The sequence below is a fragment of the Leuciscus leuciscus genome (genome assembly GCF_965113295.1).
Source record: "Leuciscus leuciscus genome assembly, chromosome: 23".
Lineage (NCBI taxonomy): Eukaryota > Metazoa > Chordata > Actinopteri > Cypriniformes > Leuciscidae > Leuciscus > Leuciscus leuciscus.
The window spans coordinates 21060381-21086610 of record NC_138747.1 but is presented as its reverse complement, the minus strand read 5'-3'; the positions used below and the strand labels follow the sequence as shown (position 1 = coordinate 21086610).

The 26230-nt window shown below is 44.5% G+C and overlaps 2 protein-coding genes across 2 annotated transcripts in view; both read left to right on the top strand.

Moving 5' to 3' along the window:
* slc1a8a (solute carrier family 1 member 8a) overlaps nt 1–1770 on the top strand; it is a gene marked incomplete at its 5' end in the record, with an annotated part of 28953 nt that extends 27183 nt beyond the window's left edge. The window contains 3 exons of the mRNA XM_082156765.1: nt 742–876; nt 1166–1262; nt 1601–1770. Coding sequence (XP_082012891.1) covers nt 742–876; nt 1166–1262; nt 1601–1765 — 397 coding nt within the window. The 3' untranslated portion in view covers nt 1766–1770. The remainder of the gene's footprint in view (nt 1–741; nt 877–1165; nt 1263–1600) is intronic.
* Nucleotides 1–26230, top strand: part of LOC309488521 (uncharacterized protein) — a 245752-nt gene that overhangs the window by 29846 nt on the left and 189676 nt on the right. The window lies entirely within an intron of this gene.

The following is a 26230-nucleotide window of genomic DNA, read 5'->3' as shown; positions in this document are numbered from 1 at the left end:
ACGGTCGGAAGAAGCCGCAGCGCGGGCTTCCGAACCGTGCGCGAGACCAGTGGAGCTGGTTAATAAACACTGAGAAAGGGTCGCAACCGTCTCAGTGTTATCTGCCAGCTCCACGTGCGAATCCCATGCATACAAGCGGCGCGCTGCCTCAACAGACGCGGGGCCTGATGCACTGGAAACGCGAGCCTGATCTGATTGATCGAACAAGCTCAAACGGGAGCGGAGCTCTCTCATAGATAGCTGAAAACAGTTTGCACAGACAGCGCCCTCGAGCACTGCCCGTGCATGCTCCACTCCCAGACAAACAACACAAAACGAGTGCGCGTCACCCTCGCTCAAATAGCGCGAGCAAGGGGACGCACACCGCCTGAGTCGTTTCTCTATATTCGCCATATATATATTGAGATAGACAAACAACACCAAATAAGACAATACAGTCACACAGAACGCTTGCTGAAGACAGAAAGCTGATACGGCTATGTTCCGTTGCCCTTTTATAGCTTCCGGATCACCGTCACATGCAACGTCACGAGTGACGAGCACCAATCAAGATTGGAATAGTTCCATTACAGACTTCAGACGCGTCATGCCGAGGGCATTCCCCAAAGTATCGAGTATCGAGTATCGATGCAGCGGGAGTTCCCTTTACGAAAGGGAACTAGACAGACTCATCTGATGTGATCAGTTCTATCAGGAATCGGAGTCAAATCATACTAATCATCCTATTCTGATTTCCTCCAGTATAACTGCGACCGCTGCCAGTATAGGTGCTGCTGGAATCCCTCAGGCAGGCCTTGTAACCATGGTGATTGTGTTGACATCTGTTGGATTGCCACCGGATGACATCACGCTGATTGTGGCCATTGATTGGATCTTGTAAGTTGAGATAACTGCCATTTATCTGTTGGAAAAAAACCTGTAATCAGTCACATGATTAATATAATTCAATGGATCATAAGAATGTAAATTAAATATAAATAGTAATAAAAGTAAATATTTATACAGAGTGGAGTAAATAAATAAATAAATAAATATATATATATATATATATATATATATATATATATATATATATATATATATATATTATTATTAAAACACAATGCATGAGGCAAAAATAATGATGATAGGATCAATAAAGTCTTCCACCCCTTCTGGTTTAAAGAGATCGCTTTCGAACAATGGTCAACGTACTAGGAGATGCTCTGGCAGCTGGAATCATTGCCCACTTGTGTCGAAAAGACTTTCCACCTGACAGAGAGGTAAATTAACATTTATTTATGTGTTACTTTTCCCCTTAAAAACATGTTTACAAAAGTTTTTCTTTTCTTTCCTTTTTGAAAATAATGATCAAGATGTGTAAACTTAAGTTTTTCAAAAAACCCATGAAACCCACATGAATGCAAAGAGTACATTTCTAATAACTGTGTTTTAAACTTTTTATTTATTTATTTATTTATTAAATTGCAGACACTCTTACATGTCACTGGCAAGCCCATGTTATATGTCAAAGGCTTTTTGGAGCATCATGATTCAACTTTAGTTTGTTATCGTAAAATAACACAAGCTTATTTATGGAATATGACCTTCTTTTTGTCAGGCAAAAGCAAATGAAGCTAAACAGGACACCCAGACTGCTCATAACATGGAGAATGTGCCTTTGACTGAAGTACCACTGCTGGCCGGCAAAGACTGTATATTTGAGGTGGTTGGGGACACTGTTTTTGAACGACCCACAGTCTACTACAATATTTGTCAAGTCTGAATCACCAGATGGTTGCCTTACAGATACCCAAAAACCTCTTTTGGAGCTATGTTTCTATCACTGTGCCATAAAGAAGTACTGAACGAACACTTTCTCTAGTTCTTCCACCTCCAGGCTTTTGTTATTGGCTACAATTTCATGAGTTCACACTTACAAATAATCAGAAAATAATTAATCAATAGGCGTATTTGGTATGCTGTTTTGATGGGAGGGCTCAGAGCTCGGAATATGGTCCGAACCAAAAGTACTCCCCCCGTATCCCTGGCTGGGATAGGAACCAGCCAATAGTGAGGAGTCAGGGTTGGCGGAGGGATGCAAGAAAACTGTCGAGGAACATAGGTGAGTCTATATATATATATATATATATATATATATATTGGCCTAATGACATCATGCTGATTGGATAGATCATTTGAATGCGTTCCTCCCGAACATTGTTGATAAAACAATTTTTTTTGACAATTGCTAGGGCACATTTCTCAATACTTAGGTCAATTTTTCAAAACTCTTCACACAGTGGGTTTATGTGGGCTAAAATGAAGGTTATTTAACATTGCTTTGGCAGAAAATGCATTCAAAGACTACATCTTTCAAATTACATGAATACATCTCTCAATTAGACACTACATACAGGCCAAAATGCACATTTATACTCTTTTCAAAACTTAAGTTCAAAACCTAACATAATACATAATTGAATATGATAGCAATTTGCTACATTTCTACAGTAATATCATTTTGAAATATATTACAAATCTAAAAATAAAATAAAATGATGTAGCTAAACACCTACACAAATCTTTCAGTCTTTCATTACCATCAATACAAAAGAGGAAGACTTAGGGATAATTTGGTACTGTAATGTAAACATGGACTATGTAACAAACTGCAATGAGTTCTGCGAGTGTCATATGTAAAGACATTTTCCAAAAGCAAACATCCTGTTGTTTTTAGGTCATTGTTTTATGACTGACAAAGTAAGTTTGTTGGTTGACAACCTTTGCTAGTGTTATGGAAGAATGACTTGATTTGAGACATGTTTTGGTCATTTTAGTGCATTTTGAATGTGAAATTAATTAGTGCCTAAGTGAAGGGCTCAGTGAAACTGAGTGAAGAGTTTAAAAAAAGTGACCTACAGTGGGGAGAACAAGTATTTGATACACTGCCGATTTTGCAGGTTTTCCTACTTACAAAGCGTAGAGGTTTGTAATTTTTTATCATATGTACACTTCAACTGTGAGAGACGGAATCTAAAACAAAAATCACATTGTATGATTTTTAAATAATGAATTTGCATTTTATTGCATGACATAAGTATTTGATCACCTACCAACCAATAAGAATTCCGGCTCTCACAGACCTGTTAGGCCCTGTCACAAATGGAACCCTAAGCACTCGCGGTCTTCCTCTGAGTCCGCACTTTCGTGACGTAATGCCGCTTTGACTGTCGGGAAGAAGTCTGCTGCGGAGCCCGCATCAGCGCGAAAGTGCACATCAAGGGCGCAAATCGGCCACATGGGGGCGCTCGCGAGCACTGTAGACCTGCACAAGGCTGGGATGGGCTACAGGACAATCCGATTGTTAAGTCTGACGTCACGCGTGACGTTTAGCCTTTTCCGGGTCCAAGCGCTCCTCTCGTCCAGAAATAACAATGGTGGAACCTGTAAATTTATTTACGATCACGTCCTTCTTAGTGAGGCACCCTTGGCAGTCAAAAAGGGTTTAAATTCCTTTAACACCAACAGAGTGGTTAGTGTAGCTCATCACTCAGGTGGCATAATTAAGGGTATAGTCCAGGCATCAATGAAAAAGAAGATTTACGAGGTTGAAGTGAGTTAGCTCGGGACACGGGACACAGCACTGCGGCATTGTAAAAACACTCAATAATAACCAAAACACTAGCGAAAGCGGTAGGTAGGTAGAGAGGACCTGGACTTTGGACCCGGAAATAGTATTATCGGAGAGTGGTTACGTCACGACTTAACAACCGAATAGGCAAGCAGCTTGGTGAGAAGGCAACAACTGTTGGCGCAATTATTAGAAAATGGAAGAAGTTCAAGATGACGGTCAATCTCCCTCGGTCTGGGGCACTATGCAAGATCTCACCTCGTGGGGCATCAATGATCATGAGGAAGGTGAGGGATCAGCCCAGAACTACACGGCAGGACCTGGTCAATGACCTGAAGAGAGCTGGGACCGCAGTCTCAAAGAAAACCATTAGTAACACACTACGCTGTCATGGATTAAAATCCTGCAGCGCACGCAAGGTCCCCCTGCTCAAGCCAGCGCATGTCCAGGCCCGTCTTAAGTTTGCCAATGACCATCTGGATGATCCAGAGGAGGAATGGGAGAAGGTCATGTGGTCTGATGAGACAAAAATAGAGCTTTTTGGTCTAAACTCCACTCGCCGTGTTTGGAGGAAGAAGGATGAGTACAACCCCAAGAACACCATCCCAACCGTGAAGCATGGAGGTGGAAACATCATTCTTTGGGGCTGCTTTTCTGCAAAGGGGACAGGACGACTGCACTGTATTGAGGGCAGGATGGATGGGGCCATGTATCGGGAGATCTTGGCCAACAACCTCCTTCCCTCAGTAAGAGCAATGAAGATGGGTCGTGGCTGGGTCTTCCAGCATGACAACGACCCGAAACACACAGCCAGGGCAACTAAGGAGTGGCTCCGTAAGAAGCATCTCAAGGTCCTGGAGTGGCCTAGCCAGTCTCCAGACCTGAACCCAATAGAAAATCTTTGGAGGGAGCTGAAAGTCCGTATTGCCCAGCGACAGCCCCGAAACCTGAAGGATCTGGAGAAGGTCTGTATGGAGGAGTGGGCCAAAATCCCTGCTGCAGTGTGTGCAAACCTGGTCAAGAACTACAGGAAACGTATGATCTCTGTAATTGCAAACAAAGGTTTCTGTACCAAATATTAAATTCTGCTTTTCTGATGTATCAAATACTTATGTCATGCAATAAAATGCAAATTAATTACTTAATCATACAATGTGATTTTCTGGATTTTTGTTTTAGATTCCGTCACTCATAGTTGAAGAGTAAAAATTACAGACTTCTATATGCTTTGTAAGTTGGAAAACCTGCAAAATCGGCAGTGTATCAAAAAAACTTGTTCTCCCCACTGTATAAGTATTGAGAAATGAGTCCTAGCGATTGTAAAAAAAAAAAAAAAAAAAAAAAAGAAAACTGTAATATTGGCTGTTGCTTTTTTTTGTTTTGTTTTTTCACAGCTGAATACATTTATACAGCATTGCTTTCCCTATTCATTCGGTTCACGTGACGTCACTGTAGCTTTGCGCCGCCATCTTGACGACCGACGGTCTCAATAATGCCTGCAATATGTTGTGCAGTTGGCTGCAACAACAGCCGATTTTAATCTATACCAAAAGTAGAGAGAAGAGAGAATCATTTATTTAAAAGACTTGAAGTCTCATGTTGGTTTGTGGTTAATTATATTTCCATTATACTCTCAGTGGCCAACATTATACATACAGACAGATTTCGACAGATACTGTTTTTTCTTCATTTTATTTGTTGGATCTGTTTAAATGCACTTTAGCATGGTAAGTTAGTAGATTTGGGGTTATTTTGAACATAACTGTCTGTCTGTCTGTTAGTTAATACCTACCTAAATCTAATCAATATTTTTCTGAAGTTCATAAAGATATTGTCTTCGTCACATGCACTTTAGATGTTATTTTGTGTAAGTAACGTTAACGTTAGCTCTGCAGACGATGCATAATCTCAGCCTTGAAATGCATATTAAAGGACTAGTTCTCTAACGAGAGGTTCTCTCGTACTTGCGTAAGTATCTTACGCTAGGGGAAAACCTCTTTTCCTCGAGATATTGAAGCCAAAAATTATCCTTAATTTTGCAATAATGTAAAACGCATTGCAGCAGCATGCAGACATGGGCGAGACAGCTCGCGCGCCCATTGGCTGCTCTGCGGCAACTGCACCAGCCTATCGATAGAGGCCCCTCATGACGTCAGAACCAAAGAGGGTGCTTCGCGCCCATTACGTCATGTCCCGCCGAAAGCGGGTGGGGCTAGGGCTATAAATACGGCCCAGAGAGGCTGGTTTGGTCAGTTTTTTATCTCTTCAGCGAGCCTATGCATCGCTGGATCCTGAGAGGAAGCCGCGCCGTCTGATTCAAGCACTCAGCGGGATTAATTCTGCATCTGAAGCTGCCGGTCGACAACTCGCCGCCTTCAGTCGCCGTTCCTGCTCACACTTTCCGGCGTACATATCCTTTTCTCTGCTACTGTGTTTTGTGTATGTGTGTGTTCGCCGCCGCGACACACACTCTTATTGCACTAAAAGAGCCGGGCGTTTTTTTCAAGACGCCCCATTTCCTGAGGACGCGCAGCTCTCGCTCTCGCGCTCGCTGACGGCGACTGCCCTCACTGCGAGCTAGTTACTGCCTATGGTGACTCCGCGGACTCACCTGGCATCCTTCTCCGAGACTGCTCCTCCGCCCTCCCCCAACCCGCAAAGCTCGCCGGTGCGCCCGCTTGCCTTGCCTGCTTGGAGGATGATACCTGCTCTCCCTCTGTTCGAGCCGCGCAAACCGCGCCGTTCACAGGGTATGTCTGGAGCGGACGGTCACGGGGCTAGCTTTCTCTCTCCCTCTGTTCGAGCCGCGCAAACTGCGCCGTTCACAGGGGAGGCTGGAAGCGGACGGTCGGGATTAGTTTTTCTTTACGTACAAGAAAGCTACCCTGCCCCTGCGCCCCATTCACGCGTCAATCACCGGCAAAAGGAGAAAAGAGTGTTTATAGTCCCGCCGAAGCTGGACTGACCTGAATTTTCTCACACATTTCTCAGTTCCCTGATCAGGCGACTGGAAATATAAATATTGCAGCGCCTGCAAGCAAACGCCAGAGAAAACATGTTGACGCTCTTATATGCTCGTGCATCTGAAAGCCTTTGTGTTCCCCCCTGTGGCTCAGTAGCAGAATCTTTGGTTTTTCGTACGAGAGACCGGTGTTCGAATCCCGGTCTAACGGCAGATAAATTATGCCTCCAATGCTTCGCTCTGTCAGTTCCCTGAAAGGCGACTGCAGATGTGCATTTTGCAGCCAACGAGCGCGTTGTACAACCCGCTCGCCTGCACCCAAACACCGTTTCTATGGTTCCCGTGCGTCACTGGCGAAAGGAGAAAATAGTGTTTATGTCCCGCTGCGGCCGGGCCGAATTCTATTTCTCACACATTTCTCATTCCCCTCTGAAGTTCAGGCGACTGGAAATGTCAATACTGCAGTGAGCGAGCCTGTTGTAATGCACGCACGCCTGCAAACAAACGCCAGCATGTTGACACTCTCTGATAATACTCGCGCTAACTAAATGCCTATGTGTCTTCCCCTGTGGCCCAGTGGCAGATTCTCAGGTTTTTGCGCGAGAGACCCGTGTTCGATCCCGGGTCTACCGGCAGATAAAATTATGCCGTCAATGCTCGCTCTGTCAGGTCCCTGAAAAGGCGACTGCAGATGTGTATTTTTGCAGCCAACGAGCGCGTTGTACAACCCGCTCGCCTGCACCCAAGCACCGTTTCTATGGTTTCCGTGCATCACTGGCGAAAGGGGAAAAGAGAGTGTTCCTAGTCCAGCTGCGGCTGGACCTACCTCCATTTTCAGACATTTCTCTGGAAATGTCAATATTGCAGTGGACGAGCCTATTGTAATACACGCAAGCCTGCAAACAAACGCCAGCATGTTGACGCTCTCTGTTTCTATGGCAACTTCTTGCTCGTTCAGTTCCAGTAAATGGGACTGTTCCAGTGTATTCTGCAGTAAACAAGTCGGCGACACAGCCCGCTTGCCTGCACACAAACGCCGCTTTTACGGCTACCCAGAGAAATCCCATAAGAGTATATTTTCTGGTGTTCCGGCCACAGTCGATGGTGTTATGAGTGTAGACAAAATGCCCACTGCCCAGTGCTCATTCCTACACAGAAACACAGCCCGTCACACAGGGCTCGCGCACATGAAATCGACCCAGATCGATTGCGCATTAAATGGGGTAAATGTGCCCACTGCCCAGTGCCCACAAACACTACGTTCTGCATGTCTCAAGGTTTCTGTAAAACGAAACCAACATGCATTCGCTCTGCTCAGGCAGACAATGCTCTCAGTGTTGTAAATGTGCCCGCTATTCCACGCCCACATTCACACATAGACATGACAGGTCTTACGGGACTCGCCCAGCCCTCCCCCTCTCGGTTGACCACCGCAGAGGAGTCGAGCGCGGGCAATCTGCCCGCTGTTATCAGCGCGCCCCCTGCCTCAAATGTCATAAGCGCGATGCTTATGTTGCAGCACACTGAAGCCCCTCTGTCGCTGAGCGACCAGAGCGCGCTTCGCATTCAACCCCTAGCCATTCGTGCAAACGCATGGCCAAGGCTACCCGGGGTTTCGAAATGGGTGCTAGACATTATAGAAAGAGGCTATTCGCTACAGTTCGGTCGACGCCCACAACGCAAAGCGGCGCGAATCGATACTACGGTGAAAAAGGAAGTAGCAAACCTACTTCGAGCCGAAATAGCGAAGTTACTGAGCAAAGGGGCTATAGAACCCTTATCACAAGCTCAGAGCGAAGGGGGCATGTACAGCAGATATTTTCTGGTACCCAAAAAAAAAAGAAAAAAAAGACGGGGGTCTCAGACCCATTCTAGATCTAAGACGACTAAACAAAGCACTTCTGAAACGACGGTTCAGAATGCTCACGACCAAGAAAATCCTCTCGCAAATTTGCCAAGGGGACTGGTTCATGTCGATAGATCTGAAAGACGCTTATTTTCAAATACAAATAGCGTCACGTCACAGGCGATTTTTGAGATTCGCCTTCGAGGGTCAGGCATATCAGTACACAGTCCTGCCATTTGGCCTATCCCTGGCACCTCGCGCATTCACGATGTGCATGGATGCAGTGCTCGCACCCCTCAGGCTCCGAGGCATATGAGTGCTGAATTATTTGGACGATTGGCTGGTTCTAGCTCGATCACAGTCGGAGCACATAGAACACAGGACCATATTACTCGATCACCTCGAGAATTTAGGTCTCACAGTCAATTGGGCGAAGAGTTCGCTGTCTCCCAGTCAGAAAATATCTTTTCTGGGCACAGATCTGGACTCGCTGTCTATGACAGCACAGCTGTCGCCGCAGCGCAGACTAAGTATTCAGCGCATGACAGAGATTTTTCGCCACGGCGCTTTAGTCCCGCTCAAAAGTTTCAAAGGATGCTGGGTCTCATGGCTTCAGCATCCTCAATGCTTCAGCTGGGTCTCCTTCGCATGCGCCCGCTGCAGTATTGGTTGAAAGCGTGCGCGCCGCGCAGAGCTTGGACCTCTGGTCTCGCGCGCCTCAAGGTCGATCAGAAATGCGTCGCAGCTCTGAAACCTTGGACAGTGACCGACTGATACCGGTCAGGAGTAAGCCTGGGGACTTCCTCGAGTGTGAAGGTGGTGTCTACGGACGCCTCAACCTCGGGATGGGGAGTGCTGCTCGAGGGCAGACCGTTATTCGGCCAGTGGTCGGAACGGGAGAAGCTTCTGCATATAAACTGCCTGGAAATGATGGCAGTCGACAACGCGCTGAAGCGCTTTTTGTCCCCAGATAAAAAGACACCACGTCTTGGTCTGTTCGGACAACATGTCAGTGGTGGCTTATATAAATCACCAAGGAGGTATCAGATCCAGAATCCTTCACAGGCTGACGGAACGCCTCCTGGTCTGGGCTTAGCACAATCTGCGCTCGCTCAGGGCAGCACATGTGCCCGGCCATCTGAATGTGGGACCAGACAGACTGTCCAGAAACTATCTTCCGGCAGGAGAATGGTCTTTACACCCACAGACAGTCAAACTGCTATGGAAGACTTTTGGCAGAGCGAAAATAGACCTATTTGCGTCTCAAGAGAACGCTCATTGTCAGGAATTTTTCTCCAAGAGCAGGGATGCGCTGGCTCACGTCTGGCCCCGCTGCCCGCTCTATGCGTTTCCCCCTGTCACGCTCCTACCCCAGGTGTTAGAGCGAATCAGGGAGAGCGGATGCCCGGTGCTACTCGTCGCCCCATTTTTGGACAAACCAAGTCTGGTTTCCAGTCCTGATGCAGCTGACGAGTAACGCCCCGTGGCCGATACAGGTGAGGAGGGATCTCCTCTCGCAGGCAAACGGCTCGATCTGGCATCCTTACCCGGAGCTTTGGTCCCTACATGTGTGGGCCATCAACGGGTACCCGTTAACCTCCCAGCGGGAGTGTTAAACACGATCACACAGGCTAGAGCTCCATCTACGAGGCGGCTCTATTCCTCAAAATGGTCTGTGTTCACTAGCTGGTGTACAGCGAGTGGCACTTCACCCTCACGCTGTGGGGTGCCGGAGGTTCTCTCCTTTTTACAAGAGCTTCTGGATAAGGGCAGAACCCCATCCACGCTCAAAGTTTATGTGGCGGCCATAGCAGCGTTCGCTGAACCACCGCTTGGCCAGTCATTAGGAAGGAACGTAAGCTCTTCCTTAGAGGAGCTAAGAGGCTGAACCCTCCCAGACCTCCCTCAGTTCCCGTTTGGGACCTTTCCACGGTTCTGGAAGCCATGAAAGGTGCCCCATTCGAGCCAATACAGTCAATAGACCTGAAACTCTTGTCTTTCAAAACAGTGTTTCTTCTGGCTCTCGCTTCAGTGAAGCGCATAGGGGATTTGCAAGCGCTCTCAGTGAGCGCGACGTGTATGGAGTTTGGGCCTGATGACTCGAGAGTCATACTCAAACCAAAGCACGGATATGTTCCTAAATCCCTCAATACACCGTTTAGGGCACAGGTTATCTCCCTGTAGGCCCTGCCGGTATCTGAAGAGGAAGGGGACGCAGGCTTCCTTTGCCCGGTCAGGGCGTTAAGAGCCTATGTGTCTCGCTCATCTGTTTTCAGACAGACGGAGCAGCTCTTTGTTTTGTTCAGCGGACGTTCTAAGGGACTAGCTGCATCAAAACAGAGTCTATCCAGATGGATAGTTGATGCTATAGCGCTAGCTTACACATCCAAGGGCCTGCAATGCTCGATAGGTGTCAAAGCGCACTCCACAAGAGGCATGGCCTCGTCGTGGGCTTGGTCCAGTGGGATTGCCTTGCAAGATATCTGTATGGCGGCAGGCTGGGCCTCCCCGTCTACATTTATAAGGTTTTATAACCTCGAGGTTCCCGCTTTACAAGCTAGGTTGCTCTCGGTTTAATTTTTCAGTATTGCCCGCCCGATGCTATCGGCTCAGGATGCTGAAACTGCTAGAGCATCGATCACTGATCGTCTGTATACTTCTGTGGGCAGTGCGTAAGTCCCCCATATTTATCAGTCCAGACCGAGTTCGCCCTGGCTGTGTGGAACACTTGATATAATATGCTCTTATCAGAGCTCTATATTACAGGAATGATGCTATTCTAGCCCCTCTTCCCGGATTCTCTGTGAGTCCCTTGTGATTAGGCACTGTATGAGCCCCGGGCACCTGCCCTTGGGACTTTAGTGTTATGTCTCAAGCACGCACGGCGTTTTACACTGTGTTCCCCTAGCGTAAGATACTTACGCAAGTACGAGAGAACCTCTCGTAAGAGAACGTACTCGGTTACTAACGTAACCTCGGTTCTCTCTAGAAGAGGGAACGAGTACTTGCGTATCTTGCCATGCATGCGTCACGTTCTGATTCGCTTCAGCGATGAAAAAAACTGACCAAACCAGCCTCTCTGGGCCGTATTTATAGTCCTAGCCCCACCCGCTTTCGGCGGGACATGACGTAATGGGCGCGAAGCACCCTCTTTGGTTCTGACGTCATGAGGGGCCTCTATCGATAGGCTGGTGCAGTTGCCGCAGAGCAGCCAATGGGCGCGCGAGCTGTCCCGCCCATGTCTGCATGCTGCTGCAATGCGTTTTACATTATTGCAAAATTAAGGATAATTTTTGGCTTCAATATCTCGAGGAAAAGAGGTTTTCCCCTAGCGTAAGATACTTACGCAAGTACTCGTTCCCTCTTCTAGAGAGAACCGAGGTTACGTAAGTAACCGAGTACGTTCTTCCAAAAATGATAATTCTGCCGTCATTTACTCACCTTCATGTGCAAACCCTTAAGTTTACTTTCCGTGGAAGACAAAGGGACATTTTTGAATATGTAACCTAATGGAGACTCTTCTTGTCGATGTAATGAAAGTGAACGAGTAACATTATCCTACTGGGGGCTGTCACGCAAAAAATAATAATAATAAAAGACAAAAAACATCACAAAAGTATCATAAAAATGATCTAATACGACTCGTCCGTTATATTAATATCGTTATTTATTTTATTATTTTATTTATTATCGTTAAAAAAATATATTTACAAGGTAGATGTAAACTTTTCTTTAAATAATTTTTATTGTGTTTTATTAGTGACAAATTTGGGGAGAGGATACATATTCCAAAACTGAAAATACAGTATGAGAATTAACTGCACAATTACTAGACATGGAAAAATAAAATGAGATGCTTCCAACTGTGAACCAATTTGGTAGAATATATATATATATATATATATATATATATATATATATATATATATATTGCTCTTGCGTTCTTTCTTGTGGCTCAGAGACACACCTGAATGAATGGCTCATTAAGTATGCGGGCCCCATTGTCTCCTCAGGTGTGAACCACTAAATATGCATGATCGTTGACGCCCACTCGCATATGGCCTTTCCAAACATAAAGTGTCTTGCACAATTTAAATCAATGTATTGTTTTATGTGAATGATTAGGTAGGATGATTTTCACATCATTTTGAAGAAAAAATCTAGGCGACGACATCCATTAGTCAAAAGTCATATTGACACATATTTAGTATGTGTTTTGTGGCCTTATTTCAGAAACTTTAGTTTTTAGTTTTTTCAATAACCATGCATAAACATTATTCTCTCAAAAATACAAACATGTACATACATGTTGCTCACATATTATGATAGCCCTGTTTGTGCTAAATAGAGTGTAATTACATCTTTGCCATTAATATGTTTATAAGCAACTGAAAAAAGCACAAATGTCAGGGCATGTCAGAACATCTCAAGGACCCCAAAAAGTTTAAGTCATTTTTGAGCAGGTTTCAAGCTACAAGTAAGAGAATAATTGTGAAAAATAGCAAAGTGCAACGCCTAAAAATAACCTAATCTAAGTGTTACTGAATTTCGGTTACAAGTTTAATATACAGGTGATTTAACTGTTAAAATACTACTTTAACCAGAGTAAATAATCTAAGAGAGAAACATCTGTTTACCTAAGTTCAGTACAGTTCACGTTACATGTACAATTATTCAATTAGAGTAGTCTTTATGTGACGAACAAACTGCAATTTAAGTCGTTATATTATAATCACTGATGAGCTTTACCTCTTGATAGCTTTTAATCGCAGCCGAATCATTTAAAAAGATTCGACTCGAAAGATTCTTTCATTTTGATATTTGTGTGTATTAAACCTTCTCTGTAATTAAACAGTTATCTCAGTCTCAGGTATCTCTGTCTCTCTCTCTCATTCAAATAGGCAGTTTGGGCGGCCATACCGGGCGAGTCGGTCGCAAATATGGCGGCGTTCTATTTGTAGTGACGTAGGTGGCATCTATGAATTAAAGGAACACTCCACCGTTTTTTTGAAATAGGGCTTATTCACCTTCTTTCCCACATTTAGATAGGTGGGCAAATGCATTTTTGTCTCAGTGCATGCATTGTTTTAGTTTGACAGGGTCGGCGTGAGCTTAGCTTAGCATAATGAATGGAATCATTTGTTGCCAGCTAGCATGTCCTGAATAAAAGTGATATATAAAAAAAAACCCTACCTAATTACTTCTTGTGGCCTGCGTATTCACAACAAGCACAAATAGCGATGCAGATTAACACTAGGTGATTTCCTAGGCAGATATTGACTTATATATTAAGGACTATATTAGGGGGAAGCACAGGCGAAGCACTGCTACTTGGGCGTGATATCTCTGCGCCCAAATAGCAGTGCTTCGCCTGTGCTTCCCCCTAATATAGTCCCAAGTCAAAATCTGCATAGGAAATCGCCTAGTGTTAATCTGCATCGCTATTTGTACTTGTTGTGAATACGCAGGCCACAAGAAGTAATTAGGTGGTTTTTTTTTTTTTTATATCACTTTTACTCAGGACATGCTAGCTGGCAACAAAGGATTCCATTCATTATGCTAAGCTAAGCTAGCGCCAACCCTGTCAAACTAAAACAATGCATGCACTGAGACAAAAATGCATTTGCCCACCTATCTAAATGTAGGAAAGAAGGTGAATAAGCCCTATTTCAAAAAACGGTGGAGTGTTCCTTTAAAGGAAAATATATATATATTTTTTTTTTTACTTTTGTCTCCTTTAAAGCCTGAGGTACGAAAATATTGCATGCTGACACTCATTCAGGACACTGTCAAAACAAACCAAAACTACAATGACATCATCATTTAAAGGTGCATTGTGTAAAATTTAGGAGGATCTGTTGACAGAAATGCAATATCATATACGTTTGATATTACGTTAAAAATACTATGTTTACTGTGGTGTATAAAGACCTTACATAATGAACCGTTATGTTTTTATTACCTTAGAATGAGCCGTTTCTATCTACATACACCGTGGGTCCCCTTACATTGAAATAGCCATTTTGCACCGACATATTTCTACAGTAGCCCTAAACGGACAAACTACTACATAGCGCGTTTTGTCACTATGTTGTTCTTCGCGCAAAGAAGCTAGCTAAAGTCAGCAAATAAAACACTGATACAATGATGAACAAGTAACAATAATATTCGCAATAACATATTGGTTTACTGAATAATTAAGTAAACATAATTTCTTAATTTATCTTTGTAAAGAAACCTCATTGCTTAACTGGCTACTCTCTGCTGTCTCAGACGACGACATCTTTTCCTGACGGCCACCGTAACTTCTGTTGGTTGCAATTCGTAACCTCACCACTAGATGCCGCTAAAAATCACACACTGCACCTTTAACAATACATATTAAAGGTGATGGGGAGGAAACATTGAAAGTGCACAGTTAAAAGCCAATTATCTATCATCACGTGCAACGGCACGGGTGACTGCTTTGCAAATGTTGTGGGTTTTTTTGTGTGTTTTTTTACATCCTCATTGTATTTTTGTGTAATGAACTTTCAACATGTTTGTAATTAAAAAAATTATTGTAATGTGTTGTTAGGTGCAGTGTTGTACAGTAATGTTATTGCATGCACATGAGAACAGATGGTTAACATCGGATTTGGTTTCAGAGAAAACCAACAAACAAACAGAGCTTATGTCTAATTAGTGGAGCTGCTTGCCTCGGGGTTAAAAGCTCAGGATGATGATCACAAAGAAGATTAATGACAAATTAGCCATTCAGAGGTTATGACCACAGAAACTAATTCAGCAGGGACAAACAAGAGGCCTGACTGTGTTCCAAAGCAGAGATGTGGATTAATAGAACCCAATTATTACAGCCAGAGATCTATTTGCTTTGGCCCAGGTATACTTTCCACTCCGTCTTGTGCACAGTTGAGCGCACAAACCTTTCAAAATATACTCCTTTGGCCTGAAGAGCGTCACTTTTTACACCATTTGGCTTGCCACGAGATGCCGTAAAAAACATCTTGGGTTACAAATGTAACCTAAGTTCACTGAGAAGGGGAACGAGACACTGCATCTGAAGCATGTTAACAACGTGACAATCGTATTGGCCGGCGACAGCCTATGACATCACTACCAGTGCGACCGTGAGTATAAAAGGCTGCCTGAGGAATACATCATCTATGTAAATTGAGTTCCATTATCCATCACTACTAAACACGGAGGTGTTGTTTGTTTTTGTTGTGTTTGTTTTTCACAGCTGAATACATTTATACAGCATTCCTTTCCCCATTAATTTTTTTTTTTTTTTTTTTACTTTTGTCTCCTTTAAAGCTGGAGGTACGAAAATATTGCATGCTGACACTCATTCAGGAATTGTGTTATTTAGGCTGATATGTCAAAACAAACCAAAACTACAATGACATCATCATTTAAAGGTGCATTGTGTAATATTTAGGAGGATCTGTTGACAGAAATGCAATATCATATACATAACTATGTTTACTGTGGTGTATAAAGACCTTACATAATGAACCGTTATGTTTTTATTACCTTAGAATGAGCCGTTTCTATCTACATACACCGTGGGTCCCCTTACATTGAAATAGCCATTTTGCACAGACATGTTTCTACAGTAGCCCTAAACGGACAAACTACTAGATAGCGCGTTTTGTCACTATGTTGTTCTTCGTGCAAAGAAGCTAGCTAAAGTCAGCGAATAAAACACTGACACAATGATGAACAAGTAACAATAATATTCACAATAACATATCGGTTTACTGAATAATTAAGTAAACATAATTTCTTAATTTATCTTTGTAAAGAAACCTCATTGCTTAAAGGGATAGTTCACTTTGAAATTAAATTTTGGTATGTTTTAGCTTACCTCAAGGGCATCCAAGATGTAGGTGTCTTTTTTTCCGCAGTAGTTTCAATTTTGATATTTTTAGGTCAAACCGTTCTTGTCTGTCAGTCATATAATGCAGGTCGATGGTCACTGTCTCAAAGAGCATGCACAGAGTCCAAATTAAAACAATTCCCCATCGTCCAAATTAAACAATTCCCCATCGTAAGTACACGTTGATGGCCCAAGACACGAAACGAGCGGTTTGTGTGAGAAAACGAACAGTATTTATATCGTTTTTACCTCTTGAACACAGCTGCGTCCAAATGATCTGAGAGCGCGGGCAGGTATAGATATAATACACTAGATGTCGCATTGGCTTCTGCGAAACCGTAGCCAATGCGACATCTAGTGTATAGTCTATACAAAATTTAATTTCAAAGTGAACTATCCCTTTAACTAGCCGTCCACTGGCGGAGCTAGGGGGTGGCCAGGGGTGGCCGTGGCCACCCTTGGTCTAAGCTTGGCCACCCCTTTGGCCACCCCTCTCACAACTGCTGTTTCTGTCTCTTTTTTTTATTGACAAAAATTGCGTTTTTTTGAAACCACAAAAAACGTGAGACTTTTCAGACGCACACTCCAACTTCACCTCAGCGCCAGGCGCAAGTCAAACGAGTGCAGAAATGTGCAAGTGCTGAATGAGCTTCAGCAGAACATCAGACAGTGATATGCACATAGTAAATATATAGAGTCAGTCTTTCTCAACTGGTGGGTTGCAAGACCGGTTTGAGTAAGTCGAATAGTGTGCAGTCAACAACAAACGTAATTCTCTTTTTTTCTGATGCTACTTTTATTTTAGAAGATGTGTGTGAAAGCTTGTGACACTTCTGTCAGATGCTGAGAAAAGGGCGTTGTCCATATTCAGTTGGCTATCTTCGGTAAGATGAGATGTTGTCAGGCCAAATGTCAGTAAAACTAACTAACTTTTCTGTCATACGGCTGACAGCCGTTGTACTGTGCTTGCGGTATGCACATCACGTGCAAATGCGCCGTGCTGTAGCCGTAGTTCTGTCGTCAATTAACTCATGTAAGAATCAAAAAGGCGATTAAAGCTGTCAAAACTGCATGCATGTATTTGTTATATATGCGTCACATGTGTCTGGATTAAAATATTCTGCTATGTGAGATCACAATATAAGGCACAAACTGATATGTAATGTTTTAATGTCCAAATAAATGTGAGCACTGTGCATTTGTACTAGACGATAGGCATTCATTTTGCGTTAATTTGTAAAGGACAAACAAAAATGGATAATTTTTAAATCCATAAAATAACAAATTTTACATTCTGGCAACATTACCGGTACGTTATGAAAAACATAACATTTTACATTATGTGCTGTTGACTTCCGCCTTGTTCACATTCTTGCACATGGGGATTCAAAAGAGAACTTTTGTTTTCCTTTTTAATTTAGGTATGATAGAACTGTTGCAATTATTTATTTTGACAACTAATATAGAAAGTTTTTTTTTTTTTTGTGACAAACTCAGAGTTGGTTGAAGAGTTAATTGATTATATAAAACGCATTGAAGGTTGAATAATCTTTGGACTACAGTATTTATCTGCATGTTATCTCATCCATGAAGATGCAACAATGTAGAACAAGCTATTGGAGATTTTGAGAACTGTTGAAGATTTTATTATTTAGAAAATAAGTAATTTAACTATTTTTTTGTACACTATTATTTCCTTTCTGTCTGTGTATGACTTTGGGTGACTTTGGAACCTGAGAGCTGTGTGGTTACAGCAGATAATTCTATTTCAGTAAAGTCACATGGTACAAACTATTTCTCAAAATAATCTATAGAATGTATTACCATCTTTGGGACAAGGAGAAGGTATATACGTTTGCTGGACAATCTTTCTGGAGGGTCTTTCTGCAGGAAGGGTCTTTTCTGCAGGGTCTTTCTGCAGAGGGGCACTCGGCTTTGTTTTGTTAATAAAGTCTAATATTTCTGGTATCAAAGATCTCCGAAGTCATTTCCCTGAAAAGAATTTAACCACAACAAATGGCGACCCCGGAAGGACTTGGCTCAGGAGCTGAAGAAGCCACGAAGGGATCGCTGGTGACTGACACAGACAACAGTGGCCGCTGTACTTTGTGGTGAGCAGTTTTGCTTTTGAATAAGGTATGTGTTAGTCACCAGTGGCCCGGATGTGGTAAGAAAAAGCTTCTCCAAATTTAAAGAACTTAAAAAGTGATGTTTGATATCAGAAATAATTGCATGCATTTTCTTTGTAAATGTCAAGTAGTTGGTAATAGCGTGGGGGAGCTCCCGATAGTGTTTGCTAGTACTTGTTTAATCCTGAGTGGATTCTATAACTACTGGTGATGCTGATTTAGCGCTAAGAGTTTTGACGTACGTACGTAAAGTTCTGTGTTTGTTCATCAAGAGGGCCTTGAAGGATGATGAGCAAAAAGCATGCACACAGAGGGTTTGAATTTATTGATAAGGATATCAATTATTGGATTGTGTTTTCTTGTAAGTGGGCCTTGAGGATACAAGAATAGCATGAACACAGAATAAGTTAGGTCTTATTTCACTCTGTTGTGTTGAGGAAGTGAATCACAGAGTTTTATGGAATAGGATAGTTATGTGTACTTGTCAAGTGGGCCTTGATGGATGACAAGCGTACTGATATAAGGATATCAGTTATTGATGTTTTATACCTGTAAGTGGGCATTGATTGATACAGGTGTAGTTTAGCTTATATAGATGGTTGATCTGCAGACATTTGTAATGTATTGTTCAGATCTGACAGAATATAGAAAAAAGAGTGTGTGAAATCATGTTGGTGTGCCTGTAGGATCCTGTGTGACTGTGCCTGTGGTTGAAAATAAGTGACCTCTGACTCTGGTTGCTTGAAGGGACAGAGAATGTGTGAATGAAGGGATATTAAATGGTGTGTATTAAGAAAGAAAACGTCTCGGGTTACGACTGTAACCCTTGTTCCCCGAGAAGGGAACGAGACACTGCGTCGTCGTCGTGACGACACTATGGGAACGCCCTCAGCGTAACGCATCTGAAGCATGAATGAAATCTGTCCAATCCTGATTGGTGCTGCGTCATGACGTAGTAGATGACGGCATAACCGGAAGATACAAAGGGACGCCGGCACAAACACACGTTAGCTCCTTTGCGATGAAGCACGCGCTCTGCCCGTGATAGGTGTGGCGACGAGACGCAGTGTCTCGTTCCCTTCTCGGGGAACAAGGGTTACAGTCGTAACCCGAGACGTTCCCCTTCGAGGGAACTCGCACTGCGTCGTCGTCGTGACGACACTATGGGAACGCAATGCCCACTATGCCACACCGTAAGCACGCCACCCTAGTGTGAAGCTGGGAGACCAGGCACACTTAGGACGCGATCACTCTGGCGCCAGGCGTCACAGGGAGTTGCAGACTAAAAAATCTTATGAAGGTGTGTGGAGTGGCCCACCCAGCCGCTTCACAAATATCTTGAAGCGAGGCTCCAGAAAGGAGGGCTACCGAGGAGGCCATGCTCCTGGTAGAATGAGCCCTCACAGCTATAGGTGAAGGCAGACTACGCACCTGATAAGCCATGGCTATAGCCTGAACAATCCAATTACTGATTGTCTGCTTGGATGCAGGCAGCCCTTTCTTGGGTGAACCAAAGCACACCAACAACTGGTCTGACTTCCTCCACTGAGAGGACCTCTCAAGGTACACTCTCAGGGCTCTGACCTTCCGCCGTCACGTGAGGTGGAGGATGGAATGCCTGAAGAACCACTGACCGTGCCACATTAAATGGCACCTTGGGCACATAGCCCGGTCTAGGGTGTAAGATGGCCTTAACTCCGCCAGGGGCAAACTCCAGGCAAGTTGGCAATATAGCCAAGGCCTGGAGATCCCCCACTCTCCTCAGAGAGGTGATAGCAAGGAGAAAGGCCACCTTAAGGGTCAGGTTCTTTGCCTCAGCCGACTCCAGTGGCTCGAAGGGGGCCTCAGCCAACCCTTCAAGTACCACCGCCAGGTCCCAGGTTGGAACTCTGGAGCGAGCCGCAGGCCTCATCCTCCGAGCCCCACGGAGGAAACGTACAACCAGATGGTGCTTCCCCAAAGGCCCCTCACCTATAGGCGAGTGGAAAGCCGCAATGGCAGCCACATACACCTTAAGTGTGGACGGGGTAAGACCGGCGGAGAAACGATCTTGGAGGAACTCCAGCACTGAAGCCACTGGGCATTTAACTGGGTCCACCTCACGCTCTCTACACCAAGTGGAAAACACATTCCACTTCAGGCTGTACAGTCTCCTGGTAGAGGGAGCCCTGGAGCTGAGTAAGGTCTCGACAACATCTGCTGACAGGCCAGCCTCTAGGTACCGAGCCCCCTCAGGGGCCAGACCCAAAGGTTCCACAGCTCTGGCCGGGGGTGAAATATTGTGCCCCCTGCCTGAGACAGCAGATCCCTCCTCAGAGGGACCTGCCACGGGAGGCCGTCTAGCAGAGCTATAATGTCCGAGAACCAAACTCGGGTCGGCCAGCGGGGTGCTACTAAAAGTAGACTGATCCCCTCTCGGCGAACCCGCTCCAAGACCCCCGGGAGCAGAGCGATCGGGGGAAATGCGTACAGACGCAGCCTCGGCCACGTCTGCATCATGGCATCCAGCCCCAGCAGAGCTGGATGTCTGAGAGAGAACCACAGTGGACAGTGGGACGTCTCTTGAGACGCAAAGAGATCCACTTCCACCGGGCCAAATCTCACGCATATGGCTTTTACCATCTCTGGGTGGAGTCGCCACTCCCCAGGCCTCAGCCCCTGCCTCGACAGGACGTCTGCTCCCTGATTTTGGTCCCCGGGGACGTACATCGCTCTGAGAGATGATATTTTCCCCTGGGACCACAGGAGGATCTGGTGTGCCAATCTGCATAGAGGGCGCGACCTCAGACCCCCCTGGTGATTCAGATACGCGACAACGGAAGTGTTGTCCGAGCGTATCAGGACATGGTGGCCGCGGAGGTCTGGGAAAAAGCTCCTCAGAGCTTTGTAGACCGCCAGCATTTCCAGGCAATTGATGTGCCAAGAAGAGTGCCGGGTCTCCCACAGACCTCTCGCAAAGTGGCCGTCCATGACCGCGCCCCAACCAGTAAGGGAGGCATCTGTTGAAACGGTTTTCCGGCAACATGATGCTCCCAGTACTGGTCCCTGGGACAGGAACCAAGGTTTCCTCCATATGACGAGAGAACGAAGGCATCTGCGCGTTACTCTGATCATACGGAACGGATTTCCCCTCGGGGAAAACCCCTTGGCTCTCAACCACCACTGTAGGGGTCTCATGTGTAGCAGGCCAAAAGGTATGACGTTGGACGCTGCTGCCATGTGCCCCAGCAGTATTTGAAACTGCTTCACAGTGAGGTTGTGGCCTAGCTTCACTCTGGAGACCAATGCCTGTATGGAACCCACCCGAGCAGGAGACATTTGTGCCCGCATCGTCGTGGAGTCCCATACCACTCCCAGGAACGTAGTCCTCTGGGAGGGCGTCAACACGCTTTTCTTCGTGTTGAGTCTCAGCCCCAAGCACCTGATATGAGCGAGAACGACATCTCGATGTCGAACTGCCATATCGTACGACTTGGCTAATATTAGCCAGTCGTCGATGTAATTGAGTACACGAATGCCCTGGAGTCTCAGCGGAGCCAGCGCTGCATCCATGCACTTGGTGAAGGTGCGAGGGGAAAGAGCTAGGCCAAAGGGAAGAACCCGATATTGGTACGCTTCGCCCCCGAAAGCGAACCTCAGGAACTTCCTGTGACATGGAAGGATGGAGATATGGAAGTATGCGTCCTTCAGATCTATCGTGACGAACCAGTCCTCGAACTGGATCTGACTCACGATGGCTGGAATTGTGAGCATCTTGAACCTGAATCTCCTCAGAGAACGATTCAAGTGCCTGAGATCTATTATTGGACGCAACCCCCCATCCTTCTTGGGAACTATGAAGTACCGGCTGTAGAACCCGGACTCCCTGTCGGGCAGAGGAACACGTTCTATGGCCTCCTTGACCAACAGGGATTGAACTTCCTGTTCCATAACCCGAACCTGCTCTGAGCCGACCACAGTCCAGACCACCCCGTTGAACTTCGGGGGAGGGGAGCTGAACTGCAGTCTGTAACCCAGCTCTACAGTACGCAGGGCCCACGCAGATATATTCGGAAGCATGACCATGCGCCGAGATAATCTACTAAGGGAACCAGCCTCTCAAGGCTGGCCTCGGGTGTCAACCGAGCCTCATTCCCGACCCCCTGAAGCGGCTGACCGGCAGGGAGCAGTCGAGAATGATTTTCGGTGTGCGGACGCGTTCGCTGCCCAGCCGCAGGTCTTTCTAGAGGCGGCTGGAGCGGCGTGCGTGCGCGGGAAATCAGTGTGGCCCGAAGCGTACTGGACGGCGGGAACACAGCACTGATTTCCTGAGAGCTCCGGGGGGAGGCGACCTCGATCGCTCCACCCCGGGGGGGACAGCTCTGAGTGGTCCGGCCGCAGCTAGGACCACCTGGCAGAAGCCTTCTTTGCCTAAAGGACGGTCCTCAGATCGACCTTAGGCTCAGAAGGCTTGCCGCAAGAGCGCCGTCTCCTTTGCCAGGCTCCCTCGGGAGGGGCGCAGGAGGCGACACTCTTTTTGCACCTGTCGGTGCGAGGCTCAACATTTTAATTCCTCAAAATTAAATGCAGCCAAAAAAACACTAGATAAGTGAAACGGTGGTAGGCTGAATTAAAATATCTAACTTCTCAAAGTCAGATAATATTCCATCATTTTAATTCCATTAAGAATTAAATGCAGCCATAATCACCAGACAATACTGTTTGTTTAGTTTAATATTTATTTAAACGGTTTCGTAATCTACGCGCTGCCTCGGCAAACGCGAGATTCGAGCCGTCGGTCACAATATATCGGCTTTCATCCCTCGAGAAGAAAGTCAACAATTGCGAGGTTGAAACATCCGACAGCGCACGGCTTTTTTCTATGCACGCACGCCGAGATATTTCTCAATGAACACTGCCAGCCCCCTCAGGAGCTGACTGTGAATGCCTCGCACCCAAACAGTATTATTTCACAGATCGTGTGTGTCCCTTTTATAGCAGACTCGTAATCTACGCGCTGCCTCGGCAAACGCGAGATTCGAGTCGTTCACAATATATTTGGCTTTCATCTCTCGAGAAGAAAGCCAACGGGCGCGAGGCTGAAACACCCGGAACGCACGGCTGTGTGCGTCAAGATATTTCTCAGTGAACACACAGCCAGCACCCTCAGGAGCTGACTGTGCATGCCTCGCACCCACACAGAATCTTTAATGCAGAGTAGCCCCGTAATCTACGAGCTATAGATTCTATAGCCCCGAGACCCGAGCTATAGATTCTGTATTGCAATGCAGACATAATCCTCGGCAAACGCGAGATCAGTCACAGAATCTTTATTGCAGAGTAGACCCGCAACCTACGCGCTGCCTCGGCAAACGCGAGATCCGAGCCACTAGATTCTATATTGCAATGCAGACGTTATTTGGGACAATTCTTATAGGACAAACAACACCAAATAGGACAAACAGTTTCACACAGAGCGCTTTGCTGAAGAGCAAAAAGCTAACGTGTGTTTGTGCCGGCGTCCCTTTGTATCTTCCGGTTATGCCGTCATCTACTACGTCATGACGCAGCACCAATCAGGATTGGACAGATTTCATTCATGCTTCAAATGCGTTACGCTGAGGGCGTTCCCATAGTGTCGCCACGACGACGACGCAGTGCGAGTTCCCTCGAAGGGGAACTAAAGGAAAACAATTGTTTCAAGATATTAACTATAAAGAATATTGTATAAAACAAGTTAACATAATAAAATTTATATTTAATCAATAAATGTAATGATATATTAATAGATGAATATAAATAAGATTGCACGTGCTTAATATATTATATATTATATCTGAAGACGTCTAAAATTTGTATCTCATTATCCCTGAAGACAGAGTGGAAAAAGTATTCCATTGCAGATTAATACGTTTGTGTTCAGAGAAAAATAACTGGTGCAGTGCTGAAGGTTAACAAGATTGAGTGACCAAGTTTCAAAAGTCAAAAATACTTTACAGAAATCTTACAATTGGAGTAAAATGGGATTTGTTGATGAGAGTAAATAATAAGAGGAATTCATTGATGTTCGTTGAGAAACTAGATTATTGTGAACACTGCATGCACATATAGAAGAAAGATTGAAGTCTAATTTTATGATAGGGGAAATTATTCAATTGTATTATTCTCAGATCATCAGAGTTATTGCTGATATAGAAAAACAGAACTAGCTTGCTTTTTCCTGCAATGAAGAACTGCTTACTAATAGAATGGGGGAACTGCTATTGTCAACCAGTGAGATTTTTTATATAAAAAGAAATAGTGAAAAGATGCAGGTTAAAAAGTGGAATGTGATAAAGAACTAATAGCTTATATGTAAAAGTTCAATTTGATTCATGCAGATCTCTGAGTGTTCAAATTCCAGATACCTTCAGTGACGAATGGAAGCAACAAGAGGGCAAAGGGCAAAGACGCAAATGCAGAGAGAAGAACAGAGAGTGGATGAGGGGTTCTCAGCTCCCCTCCTGAAGTTGACCAATCAAAAAGACTGAATTAATGCAAAGACTGGAAAAGGTGAAACTTTCACTTGAGACTTTTCCTGAGGACAAAAAGAAATACTGAGATGCAAAACTGGCAGGATCGATAAAAAGCCCAAACTGAGAAGAGACAGAGAAACAACAGAGCCTATTCTCCACTCTGCAATGGCCTTTGAGTGACGGCTGGCAAAACATGCAGAGCGACAGCCAAGCTAAAAACAGAAGAACAGACCCTTACGGGGCACCACAGGTGTGACAAACCTTATGAACACTCTAGAGACTGCTTCAAATTTGGTTAATTATTATATTAACATTATTCATTCTGATTATTCACTGGTCTCATAGCAATTCTTTATATTCTCTGCTAAACTAACCCTCTCTGCTTTTTCAGTAGGTACAAGTCCAGCTCTATAAGAAAAAGAAAATACAGAAAAGTGGGTGCTCAATTATTGTGCATAGAATTATTCTCTGGCAAAGAAAAAGATAGACACAAAATGTCAAAGAATTATTATTTTTGTTTGCAAAACCATGATACTGGTCACTCCATCTTGTTTTAATAATTTTATCGATTGGAGAAGGAAAAATAACTCCAAAAGTCCCAAAAAATTATGAAATCAAAAATGATGTCGAAACTGGGATAATGAGATGGGAATGTTATTGGCCATGGATCCAAGATTAGGTAGAGATCTCCAATTTTCTAAGATTAGGTAGAGATCTCCAATTTTCTTCTTAAAGCAGCTCATGAGCAGAAATAAAAAGAATATGAAAAAGTAGACCAAACAAATGAAAAAAAAAAATGCATTTGAGAAATTACAATTGGCTGTCTTACTCTCAACTTAAGAGAATAGGCCTTAGCCTATTATTCTGAAATATTTAATCTATTAGAGTTTGAAAAAAGAAAAAAGGGTTTATAACAACGGTGTTAAACTAAACATTAAGATCACTGACACTTCTGAATAGTGTTTGCGTAGCTGTGTTGTGACGTTGTCCGTCAGACCTTTGGAATTCCACAGCTAAATTTACAAGATCCGCATTTAGAGCACAACCTGCGGAAGAAGAATGTGTGATGGCCGATGAGTGACTGAGTATGAATGAGTGAGAGATGGTGTACACCAAGGCAAATCCATTATTTTGCCTACAGCTGTATCTAAATTTAATATGTGGGCCCACAGGGCATATTCTGCCCAATAATGACCATGGATGGATTCGGTTAATTTCCTGGTCGAAACTGTAGTGGCAATAGAAAAAAAAAATGTGTACAAAAAATAAAAATGTGTAAAAAAATAAAACAGTACTGCATTTTG